This window comes from Macaca fascicularis, chromosome 5, assembly GCF_037993035.2.
Source record: "Macaca fascicularis isolate 582-1 chromosome 5, T2T-MFA8v1.1".
NCBI classification, from domain to species: domain Eukaryota; kingdom Metazoa; phylum Chordata; class Mammalia; order Primates; family Cercopithecidae; genus Macaca; species Macaca fascicularis.
The window spans coordinates 93,599,334-93,616,117 of NC_088379.1; the positions used below are offsets into that span (position 1 = coordinate 93,599,334).

The window sequence follows — 16,784 nt, forward strand, 5'->3', positions numbered from 1 at the left end:
GCATCCCATCTTTTATGATGGCTATATAACATCACACAAATCAAGATAAACCCTTGATCCCCAAATTCTCAATGTATTAATAATGAACAGAGTTACACAAGAATTTTAGCATTTAAGGAAACAGGAGAGACAATAATGCTGGAAATAATTTTTCAGAATATTTCTGTTCAGAGTGATGGCAGAGCGCAGGCCATATACATTGACAATTATTCCAGAACACAATTATTGTTTGGAACTATAAGCATGCAAACCCTGCCTCTTGGCTTATATGGATTTATTTATATTTAGGCCATTGAAATAGTGGTAAAAAGGTAAGTATGATATGCTAATTAAGAACAAACTTCCTTTTTATTTTTTAACCAAAGAACTCAATATCAACGAAAGACTAGTCAGTGGTATTCACCCTTTTTGATCATACACACCTATCAGTGAAAGCTTTGACTACACACCCTATTGTATTATCTTTATTTGTAAATTGTATGCATACATTGGTGTAACAGGTACATCCGTAAAACATACACATACATAGAATTTTAAAGATTGGGATAAAAATTAATACAAATAGAATTCCAACACTTTCTTACCACGTACCTAGAAGTTGTAACATTTTCTTCCCATACCCCAGTGAATTGCCTTGTGCCGCTTTGGCTACCAATAGGAGAAAAGGCGATGATATCATGGAAATTGTCTCTTTGACTCAGCAGCCACAGCATTTTGCAAGTATTTCTTTGAAAACTTACTTCACTGTGCTTTTCAATTTTTTTTTTTTTTAAAAACAACACTTAATACTGCCAGACAACAATTCAGACAGTGTGCTTTTTGTTTATAAAGAACAAGGTAGAGCTACTGGAATCCCACTTGTCCTTTGAAACATTTGCTGATCAAGTGTAGAAGTGAGGGCATGCTTTCTGGTCACCCACAGAACACACCCTGTGCTCTACTGGACCTTCAAACCAATGAAAAGAGCCAACACTTTTTGTTTTATCTAGCCAAAATTTGCTTATGTTTACCAAAACCTGAAAAGAAATTATATTTTAAATATAAATATAATGACATCTTGAAATCACTTTGAAATTTTCTTTGTTTTCCTTTTTTGTTTCTCCAACATGTTCTGAAGTACACAGGCTGCATCAGTCAGCCATTTGTCCTGAGCAATAGTCTTTCAAAACTAGCAGAATTGCTTGAAAAAAGAAGACTATTAAGGAATTTAAACTCAAATAATTTGTTGACTGCTTGCTAGGTTTTACGGGGTAAAATGACTAATTCTTTTTTTTTTTTTTTTGAGGCAGAGTCTTGCACCATCCCCAGGCTGGAGTGCAGTGGCGTGATCTCGGCTCACTGCAAGCTCCACCTCCCAGGTTCAGGCCATTCTCCTGCCTCAGCCTCCCTAGTAGCTAAGACTACAGGCACCCGCCACCACACCCAGCTAATTTTTTGTATTTTTAGTAGAGATGGGGTTTTACCGTGTTAGCCAGGATGGTCTCGATCTCATGACCTCGTGATCTGCCTGCCTCGGCCTCCCAAAGTCCTGGGATTACAGACACGAGCCACTGCACCTGGCCTGACTAATTCATTTATTCAACGAGTATTTTCTGAGCACCTACTATGTACTTGGCACTATTCTAGGCACTGGGGATATAGGAATGAATAAAATAGCCCAAATCTCTGCCCTCCTAATTTTCTGATATGGAGAGAAAGTTCTTTTATAGACAGGGATGAGAATCCCACAGAAAGCTCAGGAGTGATGTAACATTGCAGATGCTCACAAAATCTCTTTCCTCATCTCTTCTTTCATCCCCTATTTGGAAGGAAAGGTTTCAAAGAAATTTAGCATATTATGACGTTGTCGTATAAATGACCATCTTCTTCATAATTTTATAAACATTTGTCCTGTGCAGAGTAAAAACAACTGGACTACATAACAAATTATACCTGGTGAGAGTTGGGTAAAGAATTACCACTGGATCCAGTCCACCAACCCAAATGTTTTTCTACATGGATTAGTTGAGATGAGCTCCTCATCTCAGGAAAAGTCCTTGGTTCACATATTCCCACTGCAGGACTTCTTGAGCCCACTGTGTTCATCATTCCCACCACCAACACAAAAATACAAAATTGGCTCTGGAAATCCTTCACAGATAAGAAAAGGAAGATGGTGAGGTTGGCTTTTTAGCTGTGATCAGCAACCAGGCTGGTCTTTGCTATGAGAATCACATGGGGGACCATGATCTGGATGGCCATCTCAGGAAGGGAGGGCTAATGAAGTGGTCTCTGGTCATCATTCCTAAGAAGAGAGAATGGACAGCAAAGATTGCAGCACCTGCCACAGCCCACCTGCTGCAGATTCAGACCCCCCAGTGGGGCCAGGTGGTTATGACTAACCCCTAGCACTGTCTACATTTAGTGGTGATGGATGCCAAGGAGGGGGCAGTGTCCCCTTTGATCTGGTTCTAAAGCCTAGAACCAAAGCATATGTGGAAAGTTGTAGGGTCATGAGTTAAGGGACAGAAATGAGCAAGAGAGAAGCCCTTGGCTCGTTTATTCCCACTGCAGGCCTTCTTAAGCCCTCTGTGTTCATCATTCCCATTGTCTTTCAAGCCCAAGCTCATTCTTTGTTCTCATGGGCACTCCTTTTTAGGATATCTTATGCCCCTCTTGACTTTATGTTGTGTGATACCAACTCTTCAGTAGTTTTTTGTATTATTTAACTTCATGCGTTTATCTGCTCTTGAACCAGAATATAAGTGTCTTAAGGGCAGGAGTTATGTGGTTTACTTCTGTTTATTCCTCTTAGCCCCTCGCACAGTGCTGTATACATAGACATATTATACATACTATATTTTTGTTGAGCAAAGCAAAGAATGGCTGGCAGTTGGAGAATGAAGAGAAACTGGAAAATTTTAAATGTAAAAATCACAAAAACAAAGCAGGTTTAAGGCAAGAAAGCAAAAGGGTGGAAAGTGATTAAAATGAAGGTGGCAGAAAAAAACAGAAAGCATTCCTCTTGGAGTTTGAGTCTGTTGTAGTGTGATCTCTTCTGTGTATGCATGTACGTGTGTGTAATGCATATGTGCACAATGCATGCATGCATGCCTTCATTGGGTTTCTATTCCGAACTAAGGAAATGCAAGCAATATATTGTTTTACTTATTTTATGGCAGGGCTTAACACTTTCCATTTGAGTGAATGACTTTTAAGAATGACATTGGGTAAGTATAATGGTGAACCCTACAATTAATACATTGGTGAAGAAAAGTATACTAGTCATATTAAGGTACGTTTTATATTTCTAAAACACTGTAATAAAATTTAAATCTTTTGCTTTCCAGCTATCAGTGGTAGCTATAGGAATTAGCATATACAGAACATCAAATGTGGAGGTGCTCTTACAGTTTCTGGAAGATCAAAATACTTTCCCCAACTTTGAGCATCTGGCATATTGGCAAATACAGTTCAACAATATAGCTGCTGTCACAGTATTTTTTGTCTGGATTAAGGTAATTTTTAAATTTCATGTTCTACATTTTAAGTAATATTTTCTTTCAAAAATAATTGAGTTCCACAAAATCATAGAATACTTGAATTCGAAATTCAAGTGACTGGCCAGAGCTACTCCATATTTACTTGGTTTTGAGACAGGGTCTTACTCTGCCACCCAGGCTGGAGTGCAGTGGTATGATGACAGCTCATTGCATCCTCAACTTCCCAGGTTCGAGCGATCCTCCTACCTCATCCTCCGAAGTCACTGGGACTACAGGCATGTGCCACTATATCCAGCTAATTTTTAAATTTTTCTGTAGAGACAAGGTCTCACTATGTTGCCCAGGCTGGTCTTGAATTCCTGGGTTCAAGTAATCCTCCCACTTCTGCCTCCCAAAGTGCTGGGATTATAGGCATGAGCCACCATACCAGGCCTTATATTTTACATATGAAGTAAACTATTGAGACTCATGGGATCATTCCTCTCACTGTCAATGATATACTTCTCCTGCTATCTGAATTAGTGCAAGATCAGTCCCTATAGGTTTTGTTTAACAAATGCAGTAAGAGGCCTTTCAGTGTGTTAGCTGGGCCTGGGGCCCGGGGCTGCTCTGACACAGAGGCAGTTCTGAGTTTTACCTGATATGAGATGAACAGGTGAAGGAAAAGGAACTCAGAGAGAGGGAAGGATCAGGTGGAGGGAAGGGGAGAGTTGCTGCACTTGGAAGTGCTTGCTGGAAGGAATCGCCTCTTTTCCAGGTAGAGGCTGTAAGGGAAGCTTTACCTAGAATTAAGGTTGGAACAGACACCGCTTCCAAATAGTTCCTTCCTCACTCATTTCCTTATCGTCTCAAGACATAATGTGCATTTCCATGTGTGTGAAAGGTTATGACATTTCATATACAATGAGCCTCAATTCTGGAGATGGAGGAAATTTCAATAATTCTCAGGCAGCAGCTGCCATCCCGTCACCAGCACAGGCTCTGATTGTGCCGTCCAGACGTAACTACTAGCCACATGTGCCTATTTAAATTCACATTTAAATTAATTAAGCTTAAATACCATTAAAAATGCAGTTCCTTGGTCCTACTGGCCACACGTTAAGTGTTCAGTGGCTATATGTGGCTACTCTCTAGGACAATGGAAATGTAGAACATCTCCATCATCACAGAACGTTCTCTTGAACACCACTGTTCTAGAAGGTACTTACCCATTACGTACTTTCCTGAGTTGGTATTCATACCTAGAAGGCCTGAGGTTTATCAAAAGGCATAGATCCAGAGCAGGCACGGTGGCTCATGCCTGTAATGCCAGCATTTTGGGAGGCCAAGGTAGGCGAGTCCTCTGAGCCCAGGAGTTCAAGACCAGCCTGGGCAACATGGCAAAACTTCATTTCTATTAAAAATACAAAAATTAGCTGGGGGTGGTGGCACTTGCCTGTAGTCCTAGCTACTTGGGAGGCTGAGGCGGGAGGATTGCTTGAATCCAGAAGGCAGAGGTTGCAGTGAGCCAAGATTGCGCCACTGCATTCCAGCCTGGGCAACAGAGTGAGACCCTGTCTCAAAAAAAAAAACAAAAAAATGCATAGACTTTATCCTGTATTTCTCATGCTATTTATTTATTGACATGCTTGTTCAAGAGAAATCATCACTAAAGCACAAAACCTTGATTGCAACATAGTAATAATAATAGTAATAATAATCAAATAGCAAAAATAATGATAGTAATAAGAATGTTCTGTGGTGATGGAAATGTTCTATATTTACATTGTCCTAGGCAGTAGCCACTAGCCACGCATAGGCATGGAACACTTAACATATGGCTAGTGGGACCAAGGGACTGAATTTTTAATTGTATTTAATCTTAATTAATTTGAATTTGAATTTAAATAGCTGCACATGTTTGGATAGCACAGTCAGAGCCTGTGCTAGTGACAGGATGGCAGGTGCTGCCTGAGAATTACTGAAGTTTCCTTGATTATTATTAGTTTAATAATAATAATCAAGATAGTAATAATAATCAAGATCTCAGCTGGGCACAGTGGCTCTTGCACTTTGCGAGGCTGAGGCGGGCGGATCACCTGAGGTCGGGTTTGAGACCAGCCTGGCCAAGATGGTGAAACCCTGTCCCTACTAAAAATACAAAAAAAAAAAAAAAAAAATTAGCTGGGTGTGGTGGCATGTGCCTGTGATTCCAGCTACTTGGGAGTCTGAGGCAGGAGAATCACTTGAACCCAGGAAGCGGAGGTTGCAGTGAGCTGAATTGTGCCACTGCACTCCAGCCTGGACAACAGAGCAACACTTAGTCTCAAAAAAAAAAAAAAAAAAAAAAAAAAAGATCTCAAATGCATTGGGATTGTATTAAGTAATGTGATTACAGCAATCCTCAAAAAATATTTCACTGGCCAGAAACAATGTATAACAGACCTTTAAGTAAACTTCTAAAGATTTACCTGCAACATGTGTCTCAGGCTGTTGTGTTTTATTTAGTGCTTCTCTTGGAAATGTCTTGCCCCTCCGTACTTTATCATTAAGGTCTTTAAGGCGGGGATCATGACTCCACTTCTAATATCTCATCGTGTGCTCTTCCACTGAGGCTTCTACCTAAAGCTACACAATCTGGGCAGCCATCCTCAGTGCCTTATCTACCAACATGCTCAATATGGCTTTGTAGTCAGGCAGAGCATGGTTCACTACCAACATGCTCAATATGGCTTTGCAGGGTTCACTGTCTACCAATAGGGTTCACTATCTACCAACATGCTCAATATGGCTTTGCAGTCAGGCAGAGCAGGCTTTGCAGTTCAGGCAGAGCAGGCTTTGCAGTTCAGGCAGAGCAGCTGGCTGCAGGCTCCAGCTGACTCCTGGGGATAGAATGCCAATATTTCAGACATTGCAGAGATTTGAGGCAATGTACATAAAGCCTTCCACACATAACTGATGCACAACACATGACAATATTATGCAACAAGAATTTCCTGGGGGGTTTTATAATTAATTTTTATTTGTGTGGAGTTTTTTTCACTCTCTTTTACTTTAATCCTTTCTGGGGGGAAAGCATCACTAGTCACAGTTCATGGCAGCCTCGACCTCCCAGGTTCAAGCAACCCTTCCACCTCAGCCTCCTAAGTAGCTGAAACCACAGGTGTGTGTCACCACACCTGACTAATTTATTTTTATTGTTTAGTGGAACAGAATCTTGTCGTATTGCGCAGGCTGATCACAAAGTCCTGGGCTCAAGCGATCCTCCTGCCTCAGTCTCCCAAAGTGCCAGGATTATAGATGTGAGCCACTGCACTCAGCCTTTTTTTTTTTAATTGTAGTGATACACATAGCATAAAACCTACCATTTTAACCATGTTTAAGTGTACAATTCAGTGGCATTAAGTACATTCACAGTGTTGTGCAACCATCACCATTATGCGTTTTCAGAACTTTTTCATTATTCTAAACTGAAACTTTGTATCTATTAAACACTGACTCCCAATTCCCCCCAGTCCCTGGTAACCTCCATTCTACTTTCTGTCACTATGAGTTTGACTATTCTAAGTACCTCATGTAAGTGGAATCATACAGTATTTGTCCTTTTGTGTCAGGCTTATTTCACTTTGCATAATGTTTTCAAGGTTCATCCATGTTGTACCGTGTCAGAATTTAATTTCTTTTCAGAATGAAATAATGTTTTATTATGTACAGTCACACCACTTTGTTTATCCATTCATCTGTTGATCAGTCTTCTCTCTCTTCTACAGCTTTTCAAATTCATCAATTTTAACAGGACCATGAGCCAGCTCTCGACAACCATGTCTCGATGTGCCAAAGACCTGTTTGGCTTTGCTATTATGTTCTTCATTATTTTCCTAGCATATGCTCAGTTGGCATACCTTGTCTTTGGCACTCAGGTTGATGACTTCAGTACTTTCCAAGAGTGTATGTAAGTATATATGAAATTAAGAAGAAAAATTTAATCAGAGTTGTCACTGTTTCTCAAGAATAAATCTTCATATGAGGTTGCTATATGACCACCAAGTATTTAAAACTAGTTATTTTAAATAAGAATTAATTACCTTTTCCCAAAACATTGATCTACCAATGCAAAGAAGACGATGCTTAAGATAGCAGCCCAAAGTAGTAAGATACAGATAACAGCCATAGGAAACCAACACTGTTCTAAAGACTGAGGTTTTCTTTGCACCAAATGCAGATGGTAGCTTCTAGAAGGCTGTTTGCCTATATTCTTACTCCTGCTGAATATTGTTGCCATATATTTAGAACTTCAAGTTATTTTCTAAGGAAAAAAGCAAGATATTTCTAATATTCTAGGGTAAACTCAGACCAGTACAAGAATTTTCAGGTTTTTTTCCAAAGATCCCAAATGTGAAATAACAAAAAGCAGCCAATGTCAGATTTCTATGCCATTTAGAAAGGAGTTAGTTTAAAAAGGAATGGAAGTGATAGAGTTTCGTGCATAGATATCTCTAATTAATATTGCTGTTGATAAAAGCGATTTTACTAAGACCCAGCACTGACAACACTTAGCCACTTTGACCCCATTTTAAGTACATGTCAGAATATTGGATCTTTGAGCACAAACCATTTTGGGTTTTGGGCAGGAGTTGTTGTTTTGTTTTGTTTTTGAGGCGGGGTCTTGCTCTGTTGCCCAGGCTGGAGTGCAGTGGTGTGATCATAGCTCACTGCAGCCTTGAACTCCTAGGCTCAAGTAATCCTGCTGCCTCAGCCTGCTGAGTGGCTGGGACTGCAGGTGTATGCCACCATGCCTGGCCAAGTTTTTACCTTTTTTTATGAGAATGGATCTCACTGTGTTGCCCAGGGTGGTACTGAACTCCGGGACTCACACTATCCTCTCACCTCAGCTTCCAAAAGTGCTGGGATTACAGGCATGAGCCACCACACCAGGCCCTTTTCTTTTTTTTAAAGAAATTTTTAACTTTAGACCCAGGGTGACTGTTGTCAAGGTTTAGAGTTAACATGTTTTACCTAGATTATGTGTTGAATTGTTATAGCCAATTGCTTTATAAGTTATTGAATAATAATTGTATTTTCTTTTTTTGTTGTTGTTATTTTTGCTTTTTGAGATGGAGTCTCGTTCCATCCCCCAGGCTGGAGTGCAGTGGTGCAGTCTCAGCTCACTGCAACCTCTGCCTCACGGGTTCAAGCGATTCTCCTGCCTCAACCTCCCGAATAGCTGAGATTACGGGTGCCCGCCACCACGCCCAGCTAATTTTTGTATTTTTAGTATAGACGGGGTTTCACATGTTGGCCAGGCTGGTCTGGGATTCCTGACCTCGTGATCCGCCCGCCTCGGCCTCCCAAAGTGCTGGGATTACAGACGTGATCCACTGCGCCCGGCCTGTATTTTCTTTTTAACCAAATGGAAATAACCTCTGTAGCATGAAAGCATTTTATTATTATTGCAGAAGGCTTTAATTGCTGATATAAGTAGCAAGACTTTTTAAATGAGATTGACAATTTTCTGTTATTTGGCAGCTACCTATACTGCTAAAAAGGTCCAAAAATATGAAATCATCTTTAAGAAATGTTGCATCTACTACTGGACATTCTTTGTTTTTGTATTGTGGTGTTTTGTTTTATTTTTATAGCTTCACTCAATTCCGTATCATTTTGGGCGATATCAACTTTGCAGAGATTGAGGAAGCTAATCGAGTTTTGGGACCAATTTATTTCACTACATTTGTGTTCTTTATGTTCTTCATTCTTTTGGTATGTACATTTTTATTTATAGTGAGGTTCAATTTAAACTTCATATTCATAAATCCTTGTCTTCTCTTTTCTCTCACACTCTATGTCTTATCGTTTTTAAATAAAGACTCAGGAAGTAGAAAAACGTGTGGATGTTGGAAAACTTGTTTTCCTTTTATTCACAGTTTTAAGACTTATATCAAATACCTTTTCCATGGTCTTTCATTGATCCGTATATATGTGTCTATTCAATGCAAAAAAAATTAGATCTTTTCCATGGTCTTTCATTTCTCTCTATATATGTATCTATTTGACGCAAAAAAGAAATTAGATCATATACAAATTTATAAAGATACCTAAAATAGTGCTTTGCCTAAAAAGTAGAACATGCTTACATGCTTTTTAAACATGTGTCAGCACTTTTGTAGTCACTTGCTAGCATGACTTTTCTCTCTTCTGTTCTTTTTAAAAAATAAGAACTGAAAAGCAAGCTAGATCTAGGATGTCAAGAGTAATAGTTGAGTGAATCATCGCATGTCAAAATTAGGATATTCTGTTTTAAATTATTTATATCCCATTCATCTAGAGACTGCCTACAGAGAATATTCGGATAATTAAGTTTAAAACTAAATGTGACAATGAATGGAAATTGCATTAAAATTATTTTCAAAAATAATTTGATTCTCTTGATGTGGTGCAAATGAACATTTTTAATGTTTTTGCCCTAAGTTAATTAAGATTTTTTTTAAGGTGTTTTGTTTTTTTCTTAACATTTATGTATTCACTTGTCTACTGAGAAGGTGTTAAGCCAGCTTACTTTAGGCGGTATTTTTCATCTAAATACTAACAGTCATCTTAAGAACAATTTTCTTAAGAAAATAACATTTTTTCATTTCAATAAATTGTGTAAAGATCCCTTGAGGAAGGTTGAGTGATCACATTTTCAGCAATTCAGTGTAATAACTCTAACGTCAGTCCAGGTATTACTGGTTAAGTGTATGGTATTTATTGATTGGGTATTAGATGTACTGTATTAATTTCCTATTTTTTTAACTATTTTTTTTCTGGGGAGACACAGCCTCTGGTGTAAAACAAAGGCATGTTCCCTAGCTGTACTTTAACAGGACTGAAAAGGTCAGGAATATTATTCAAGTCCATATGTATCTTGCTGTATGCATGGATTATGGCTCGTGTTTAAACTTACACGTCTTAAGCTTCTTCTTCCTATCATATATTAAAGAAAACAATAAGAGAAGAATAAGCCTTTGTTACTCTACCATTGATAGTACTTTGGATTCTAGAGTACCTGAATCTCTACTAAGAAAGCAAAAACCAGGAATTGAGAGTCCTGCACCGGACCCTTCAGTTGATCTCAGGCCACCTAGTTTTCTCCGTTTATCAATCTGCCAAACAAAGGATGGATAGAATCGTGGCAACTGGAAATGCTCAAATGTGGAGTTGTTTGAATGTGGTCCTTTAGTAGGCAGCCGTCTTACCAGATCTAGAGTATTCAGTCATCTTACCAGATCAGTCACCAGAACATGACAAGAAGCTCTTAGTTTCTATCTTTATACTAAAATTGTTTTTTAGACGACGGCACAAAAAAGAATTGCTCTCCTAGCACCTCCCAGAGATACAGATGGATGGATGGATGGATGGATGGATGGATGGATGGATGGATGGATAGATACATACATACATACATACATACATACATACATACATACATAGACACATAAATAGCTACATAGATAGAAGTCTACTTTCAATACACACCTGTCTTTTAAGAAAATGACAAGCTGAGCATAGGGTTAGCCACCTTTCTGAGCTGATTGCCTGGTGTTAGTTTATTGCCCCTGTTTAACAAGAAGGCACAGTGTTATGAAGTGGCTCAACTGAACCAGGATAACCCCACTCTTCCCCACATCAACAGGAAGGACATCTTGGTACAGGTGTCCATCTGATAATTAAGCGAACCTTGGGAGACAGGATGGAGAGGAGGGTGAGCTTCCTCTTCCCACACCTTCAAGAGCCTTTCTCAAGCACTTTCTATTTTTTGAAATCTCTTTAGAGGTCCCAGCCTTTGATCCATTTCAATAAAGATATTGGCATGCATTAGTTAACAGCCACTTGGAAGCAAAACTAGAACATTAGATCCCTGAGTTGGAAGAGAGAAGGGAGAAGATGTTACTGGACTGCAGTTATCTGCACTTGGAATTGAGCATTTAGTCAAAAACTTATATGTATTCTATATTATATTCTCATTTCTGCTACAGAATTGTAGACAATATTCTTCCTTAATACAGAGGTTAATAGCCAACTAAAATAAGAGCGTTCTCATTTGTTCATTTCTCAACCATTTAATAAGTATTTACTGAGCCACTATATCCATGTGTATATATATAAAACATATATATACACACATATATAACATATATATACACATATGTATATATAATCTATATATAATATGTACTGTATAATACACCTTGTAGTGTTTTTTGTGGATTGTGTACTATGAGGTAGTATGTTAGATACTGCCAGTACCAGGGTAAGGAAAACAGCCTGATTCGGCCTTAGGAAGATTCCTCAGACTTGGGGGAAAGCAGACATTATCAAATAGAAATACTTGCAAACCACGGTTATGTGTTAAAAAGGAAAAACAAAGGAAGAGCATGTAAAAAAAGTGGGGGGACCTGATCTCCTGGATACAGTGCTTTGAGAAAGTCTGTTGTTGGAAATGCAGACCATTACTACTGGGGAAGAGAAAGATCAGAAAAATGAACTCACCATTACCGAATGGTAATAGTAGCTGTCAATTAGGTAGCACTTACCTGCATCAGGACCTGTTGTGAGCACTTTACATAGATTGTCTCACTAACCAGCCCAACAAATATGTAAGGGAGATACTATTATTTTTCCCATTTTATTAATGTAAAACAAATAATTCTTTAAAATTAGACTGAGAAAAGTGAAGCGACAATCTTAGCAGTGCTAGGACTGAAACCCGAGTTTGCTTGACTCCAAAGTCTCTCTCTCTTCCAGAAACTTTCTTAGTATCTTCCTACTAAGCCTGCTGTATTCCTATTTGCAACAGCCTTTTAAACTCTTCAAAAATGTGTCCTGTAAATTTCATATATGATTATATTAAAAAGCTTGGAATAAGCCTACAATTCTACTTATCTGTGTTAATCGTTGAAATTTGAAGAGCTTTTTAGAATTCTATACCCTCCAGTAGTGTATGTAAAAGTTTCTAAATATAGAGAACATAGGTAAGCAAAAATAATATTAAATAAAATAATCTCACCATTCATAGGTAAATATACTAATATTTTGTTGTATTTTATTCTTGTATCTTTTCACAAAGTATATCACAAAATTTTTCCTGTGGCATGACTTAAGGGAGAAAATAATCTTCCCAAAACATGTGGCAGCAAAACTGTTAATTTATGACATCAGGCCGTGCACAGTGGCTCACGCCTGCAATCCCAGTACTTTGGGAAGCCGAGGCGGGCAGATCACTGGAGGCCAGGAGTTCGAGACCAGCCTGACCAACATGGTGAAGCTCCGTCTCTACTAAAAATGCAACAGTTCGCCAGGCGTAGTGGCACATGCCTGTAATCCCAGCTACTCAGGAGGCTGAGACTCAAGAATTGCTTGAACTCAGGAGGCAGAGGTTGCAGTGAGCTGAGATCACACCCCTGCAGTCCAGCCTAGGCAATATAGTGATATTCTTGTCTCAAAAAAAAAAAGTGTTTTTTAGTAAATAAATATTAATTTATGTCTTCATAAAGCACTCAGGAAAAAAAAAGGATAAACAAAAAGATGTGTCAGTTTTTTTATTGATATTTCCAAATTATGTTTCTTCCTTTAATTTTTGCCCTCCTTTCATTTACAAACAGAATATGTTTTTGGCCATCATCAATGATACTTACTCTGAAGTGAAATCTGACTTGGCACAGCAGAAAGCTGAAATGGAACTCTCAGATCTTATCAGAAAGGTAGGAAAAGCCTTAATTCTCAGAATTCTTCTGTTTCTGACATAAAATGAGCATTGTCTCAGCCAGATTTTCAAATCAACATTGATCCACTGAAATTGTTGAAATAATACATCGCTATATTTCAGGAATAATTTAAATGTTCCCTATCTTGGAGTCTTGATGGATGTACTGCTATCTTGAATTTTAATTCTGGGAATCCTTTTGTGTCCTGGAATTAAATTTTCAATAATCTTTTGACACTTTAAGAGCTGAGCTGAAGGTTCATTACCTTTATTATTTTGACATCTACTCTAGCTGGCTCTCACTTCAGGATCCTGAGTTGAGAATAAACTAGAAGGGAAGATTACCTAAAGGAATTCCCACCTCTTCTATCTCAATTACCATTAAAAAAAAAAAAAAAGTTTTAGAGGAAAATACTTAGTAGTTCACCCTTTACCCTTGACCTTCCGTGGCAGTTTTAAAATAAGCAAAGGAAAAGATTCATGAATTCAGGTCCTAGCCTGGGGCCTGAGAACTTTCACTTATGCACCGTCTCAGGAAGGGTTTCATTGTTAAATAGAAGGGCAGGACAGGAAAGTTGGGCCCCTTTGTTCTTCTCAATGTAACTTCTTTATTTGGTTTAAAGTATAAAACGTATACAGCAACAAATAACCACATTTAAAATACACAGTTTGTTTCCCGACATCATTTTGCTGAGCCATAGTGACTCCTGAACTAATTTTTTTTTTTATTGCCAAGCCTTAGGATTATGTTATCTGTGATTTATGTTGCGATAGAAAACTTAAGCCTCTTAAAACAAAGTTCTTGGGATGGGACCTAAGAGTCACATTATCTTGATTCTGCATAACAGTTGCTTACATGTTAGCAAATCTCCAGTGTGTATGCAAGCACTCCTCATTTGGCACAATTCTGATACACACAAACTTCGGTTACCCCAGTTTTGTTATGTGACACCACCTTCAACAACACAGTTCACATTTCAGTTATCACAGGATATTAACTGTGAGTAACAGCACAAAGTACAAACTCCACTGCTCGCTCTTCAGTGTATAGATCAGTTACCTGAGTAACAGATGTGCAGGCTGAGCAGGCTCACTGGCAACAAGAGCAAAACTCCGTCTCAAAAAAAAAAAGGAAAAGAAAAGAAAAAGAGAATGGGCTAGCAAAGAAATGAATAATGGTAACCCTGGAAGTGAAATTCAAAACAGAGTAATGGATTTATAGAAGAAATAGCTGATTGAAGAAGAAACGGGAGTGTTGACACTGCGATCATTCAAGATATCCAGATATGGAACCAGAAGAACTTAGGGCACGTCTATCAACTTGAATGAGGAAAATAGGTGTGACAAAACGGATGAAGATGTCTTGAGGAAATGATGCCTGCAAAAAAACTTCGCATTAAGGGAACTCTTATTAGAGATAATTCACAATAATGAAAGTCCAAAAGAAAAAAATGCTGGGGCTGGACATGGTGGCTCACTCCTATAATCCCAGCACTTTTGAGAGGCCAAGGTGGGTGGATCACTTGAGGCCAGGAAGTCGAGACAAGCCTGATCAACATGGTGAAACCCCGTCTCTATTAAAAATACAAAAATGAGCCAGACGTGATGGTGCACACCTGTAATCTCAGCTACTCAAGTGGCTGAGGCATGAGAATCAGTTGACAACCAGGGAGGCGGAGGTTGCCGTAAGCCGAGATTGCACCCCTGCAAGCCAGCCAGGGTGACAGAGTAAGACTGTGTCTCAAAAAAAAGAAAAGAAAAATATGTTGGAAGCTGATCCACATTTAAGAAGGAATATGACAATTCACTAATGCATAGAAAAGAAGTTCACTCCACATTGTAAAGTGTACAATGTATTATCCAATGAAAACAAGGCAAGTGCTATTTAAACTACTCTGGATACATTTTTTACAAAGAAATAAAACACTTTAGTTTTTAATGTTTCCAATGTTTTACATTTTAGTGTATTAAATCAATATTAGTTTTCTTCTTTTTTAAACTCCCTATGCATTTATAACTGACACTAAGGGAGTGTTTAATGTTTTGATTAAAAGTTTTATAGATCACAGAACAATTGTAATTCTTCCCGCTGATTATTCAGATCATTTGGCACAATTTCAGCCTGCATGGTCATCTACAGTGCTGCACTATGTGCAAAGCAAAGTCAGGTCTGAAGTTTGCTAGTGAAAAATCCTTGGCCAGGGGCAGTGGCTCACGTCTAGCACTTTGGGAGGCTGAGGTGGGCGGATCGCTTGAGCTCAGGAGTTCGACACCAGCCTGGGCAACATGGTGAGACCCTATCTCTACAAAAAAAAAAAAAAAAAAAAAATACCCAGGCATGGTGACTCACACCTGTAGTCCCAGCTACTTGTTGGGGGCTGAGTTGGGAGGATCACTTGAGCTCAGGAGGTCGAGACTGCAGTGAGCCAGAGTCATGCCGCTGCACTCCTGCCTGGGTGACAGAGTGAGACCCTGTCTCAAAAAAAGGGAAAATACTCATCTACATTTCACTGGGTTTTTTGTTTGTTTGTTTATACACACTTAAGGAAATTACTGTCTAGAAGATAGATAATATAAAAAATAAAGACACAATTCATGATTCGAGTTTCTTGGTATTCGTAAGAACGGTTACACAGTCCTTTATGCTCTGAGGCAGACAGCTATAGCATATATAGTAATTTTTGTTTCTATCACATAAACTTGAATACACATATGAGTTCTGCATGACTTACTGAAAGACCCTGACTTTTTCCATGTAACTCTTCCACAAGTGTTTTATGGAAAATTGGATACATTAACTATTCATTCATCCAGCACATACTTGTTGAATGGCCAGTGTACACCAGGTTTATAGTAGTTACTACTGTGAATGGAAAGTAAAACAAATGCAAAAGGAGAATACACTAAACCAAGTGTTTTATTTTTTTCTCTCTCCGATAGGGCTACCATAAAGCTTTGGTCAAACTAAAACTGAAAAAAAACACTGTGGATGACATTTCAGAGAGTCTGCGGCAAGGGGGAGGCAAGTTAAACTTTGACGAACTTCGACAAGATCTCAAAGGGTAAGAATCATGCTTCCTGAGGTTCTGAAAAATTCCTGCTTCTAAAGATAAATTCCTGGTGATAAGGGTATTTCTAGCCCAAGTGCTCATAGAGATACTTTTTTTTTTTTTTCCCAGAGGCAGGTATCTTTCTAGAACATGTTATAAGAGGAAAACTTGCCCCCATTTGGCGATTTCTCCTTTCCTCCTGCATTTTGATGTCTTTGTGTTTAGGGTGAACTGGGTACAAGAATAATTTTATCTGTATCCTCTCTCTAATTTTAGGAAGGGCCATACTGATGCAGAGATTGAGGCAATATTCACAAAGTACGACCAAGATGGAGACCAAGAACTGACCGAACATGAACATCAGCAGATGAGAGACGACTTGGAGAAAGAGAGGGTGGGTCTGGTTTAGGAGAACAGGATTTGATTTGCTACCTACAACACCACAGATGTATCAAACACTATAGAAGTAATAGGTTATTGAGTCTCTTGCCCATCCCCACCACGCTCTCTTTCTGTCTCAGTCAGTTTATG

General features: G+C 38.7%; 1 protein-coding gene across 5 annotated transcripts in view; it reads left to right on the top strand.

Annotated features, from left to right (window-relative positions):
* The window catches only part of PKD2 (polycystin 2, transient receptor potential cation channel), a 69,328-nt gene that overhangs the window by 42,748 nt on the left and 9,796 nt on the right, over nt 1-16,784 (top strand). For 3 of the 5 annotated variants that reach the window (XM_005555387.5, XM_074040104.1, XM_074040103.1), the window contains exons 7-12: nt 3,330-3,497; nt 7,232-7,413; nt 9,101-9,221; nt 13,103-13,201; nt 16,144-16,265; nt 16,530-16,647. In XM_005555387.5, coding sequence (XP_005555444.3) covers nt 3,330-3,497; nt 7,232-7,413; nt 9,101-9,221; nt 13,103-13,201; nt 16,144-16,265; nt 16,530-16,647 — 810 coding nt within the window. The remainder of the gene's footprint in view (nt 1-3,329; nt 3,498-7,231; nt 7,414-9,100; nt 9,222-13,102; nt 13,202-16,143; nt 16,266-16,529; nt 16,648-16,784) is intronic. The other 2 variants (XR_012434944.1, XM_065545237.2) reach the window with 2 other exon arrangements.